Source organism: Macrobrachium nipponense, chromosome 24 (genome assembly GCF_015104395.2).
Source record: "Macrobrachium nipponense isolate FS-2020 chromosome 24, ASM1510439v2, whole genome shotgun sequence".
In the NCBI taxonomy this organism is placed as follows: Eukaryota; Metazoa; Arthropoda; class Malacostraca; order Decapoda; family Palaemonidae; genus Macrobrachium; species Macrobrachium nipponense.
In genome coordinates, this window is record NC_061091.1 from 11,813,269 (window position 1) to 11,815,768 (window position 2,500).

The 2,500-nt window shown below is 37.0% G+C and overlaps 1 protein-coding gene across 1 annotated transcript in view; it reads left to right on the top strand.

Moving 5' to 3' along the window:
* The first annotated feature begins 719 nt into the window (after positions 1-719).
* Positions 720-2,500, top strand: part of LOC135205852 (uncharacterized protein DDB_G0271670-like) — a 22,926-nt gene continuing 21,145 nt past the window's right edge. The window contains exon 1 of the mRNA XM_064237104.1: positions 720-778. Within this exon, the coding sequence (XP_064093174.1) occupies positions 720-778 (59 nt within the window). The remainder of the gene's footprint in view (positions 779-2,500) is intronic.

A 2,500-nucleotide genomic window follows, 5' to 3' on the forward strand; every position in this document is an offset into this window, starting at 1 on the left:
GAATTCACATCGGAGAGCTAATGTTGAAGGGCAGTATCGTATATTTCTACTTATACTCATCGTGCAAAATTCATGTCGTATATTTATAGATACGATTGCTTGAGTTTATTATTTTAGCACAACCGTGTCTTCGTTTCAAGTCACCATTATATGTTTTCACGGATTTTGCCGCGCAATGAATTTAAGATTTATTACATGTTCTTAATGTTGTTTGCCTTTTTTGCATGCTTTATCGATTGCTTTCGATGATTCGCGTTCAATAATGCACGTAGGAAAGACAAACAATAGTAATATCATAAAAAAAATCTTAATATCATTTCGTAGCGAAAGCCAAGATGTATAATAAACTTACCTCTGGTATAACTAATTATGCCAGGGGTAAGTATATTAGACATGTTGGCTTTTGCGACGTAATAATTTTAAGATATATATTTTTTTTAAGATTTCGCTATTCTTTGTCTTCTCTGTACGTGCATTATTGATCGCTTTGTCCCTTCACTTCCAATGGTTCGCTTGATATTAGGCATACAAAAGATAATTCTGAAAAAAGATTGCTTACCTGTCGCGAGGAACGACAACCAAGTGACCACAACCACATCGATTTCTAATAGGTCACCGTTAAAGCAAGGAGGCGCGACTCTCTTTTAAGCTCTTAACCAATTGTCAGACCTCTTTATTTTGCGCTTTTGGTATTGACGTTAGCTCGAGTCTGTCTTAATATGGCTGCCAACAACCCCATTAGGACTCATTTCTACTGCCGTGGCGTCAACCTAATTGGGTGCGTTTTTTTTTTTTATTAGCCTCACGGATGACTTGATTTGTTGATGCGTATCGTATGTGTTCACATGGGCACTTTTAAATGTCTTTTGTTGCCCAATTTATACTGTAAGCAAAATTCGTATGTGTTTATTTCAATGTCAGACACCTGGAGTAGGATAAAACCGATTCAGAGAGAGAGAGAGAGAGAGAGAGAGAGAGAGAGAGAGAGAGAGAGAGAGAGACTGTTTACGAGAACTCTGTCTCTCCCATCGATTGTCAGCAGGGTCTTCGGTCTACCGTATGGAAGTCTTGCATCCGGTATTTACGACAATGAGTAAAGTGTACCGAGTGAAACATGAGTAATGTTAGAATATAGCTTACCTCGCTCGCTATCGGCGCTTTGGTAAAAAAAAATAGACTTCATTCATCGCTGATAGTGTGAGACTGAAGATGGTAAATCCTGGTGTTTTTGTTAGGAGTGCCCTACGTTCAGGTATTGAAAAGAGCGAGAGGTGTATTACTCAAGGCGAACTTAAAACGGATGCCTTAAGAATGTTTGTGCTGATATGGGAATCAGGATATGGAAGGAATGTACCCAATTCCCTTCCATGAAGAATGGTTGTCCCCATATTGATCGAGGTAGTGAATTGTGTACCTGGTGGCTAGTCGATCTTAGTGTTTAGCAGACAGCACAGCGTGAAAAAACATGTTGTTATTAATACTAAATAGCCTTGTTGAGAAACGTAATATTAATATATATATATATATATATATATATATATATATATATATATACATACATACATACATACATACATACACCCATACGCATTAAGCTACAAATGTCCTTTAATATCTAATTCGCCCTACCTCGGAGCGGTTGATATTAATTCCGAGGTAGAGCGAATTAGATATTAAAGGACGTTTGTAGGTTAGTGCATATTTATAAATCACGGTGATGTGATCGACTTATATATATATATATATATATATATATATATATATATATATTATATATGTGTGTGTGTGTCGTGTATATGTATCTATATTATATATATATATATATATAATATATATAATATATAAATAAATATGTGTGTGTGTGTGTGTGTCGTGTGTATGTATAAATGCATGTATAAACACCATTTGTATATATTTATGCATATAAATATATACTATGTATATATACACACATATATATAATATATATGTATGTATGCATACACATATATACGTGATATATAAATCTTCTCGCATATATAGCGCAACGCACAGGAGCAACCGCAAAAAAGGCTCCCTAGCCCCGAATGTTATGGTAATAGCTGATAGAAAACACATCAGCGAGCATTTATTTTCGGGCACTTGGGTGGGAGAGCGATGTACTGCCCTTGTATTTCATCCTCAAAAAAGTTCTTCGGGCGGAGGAGGGTTGGGGGGGGGCGGTCGGGTGTCGGTCGTTGGGGGCATGTCGGAGAGGGCCGGGTTTATATGTACTTTTTATGACCGTATAGAGTTTACGACTCCGACTCCATATGGATAAAGGAAGGGTACCGTGGCGACGTAGATGAAGGGAAAGAGTAGATTTTTTTTTTTTTTTTTTTTTTTGTATTGGGAGGGGAAAGCGCAGGGGTCGTTTCCAATCGGCTTCTTATCGCCGTCAGGATTCGACTGAAAAAGGGTAATGTATGGCAGTGTGTGTGTGTGTCTCTCTCTCTCTCATATATATATATATATATATATA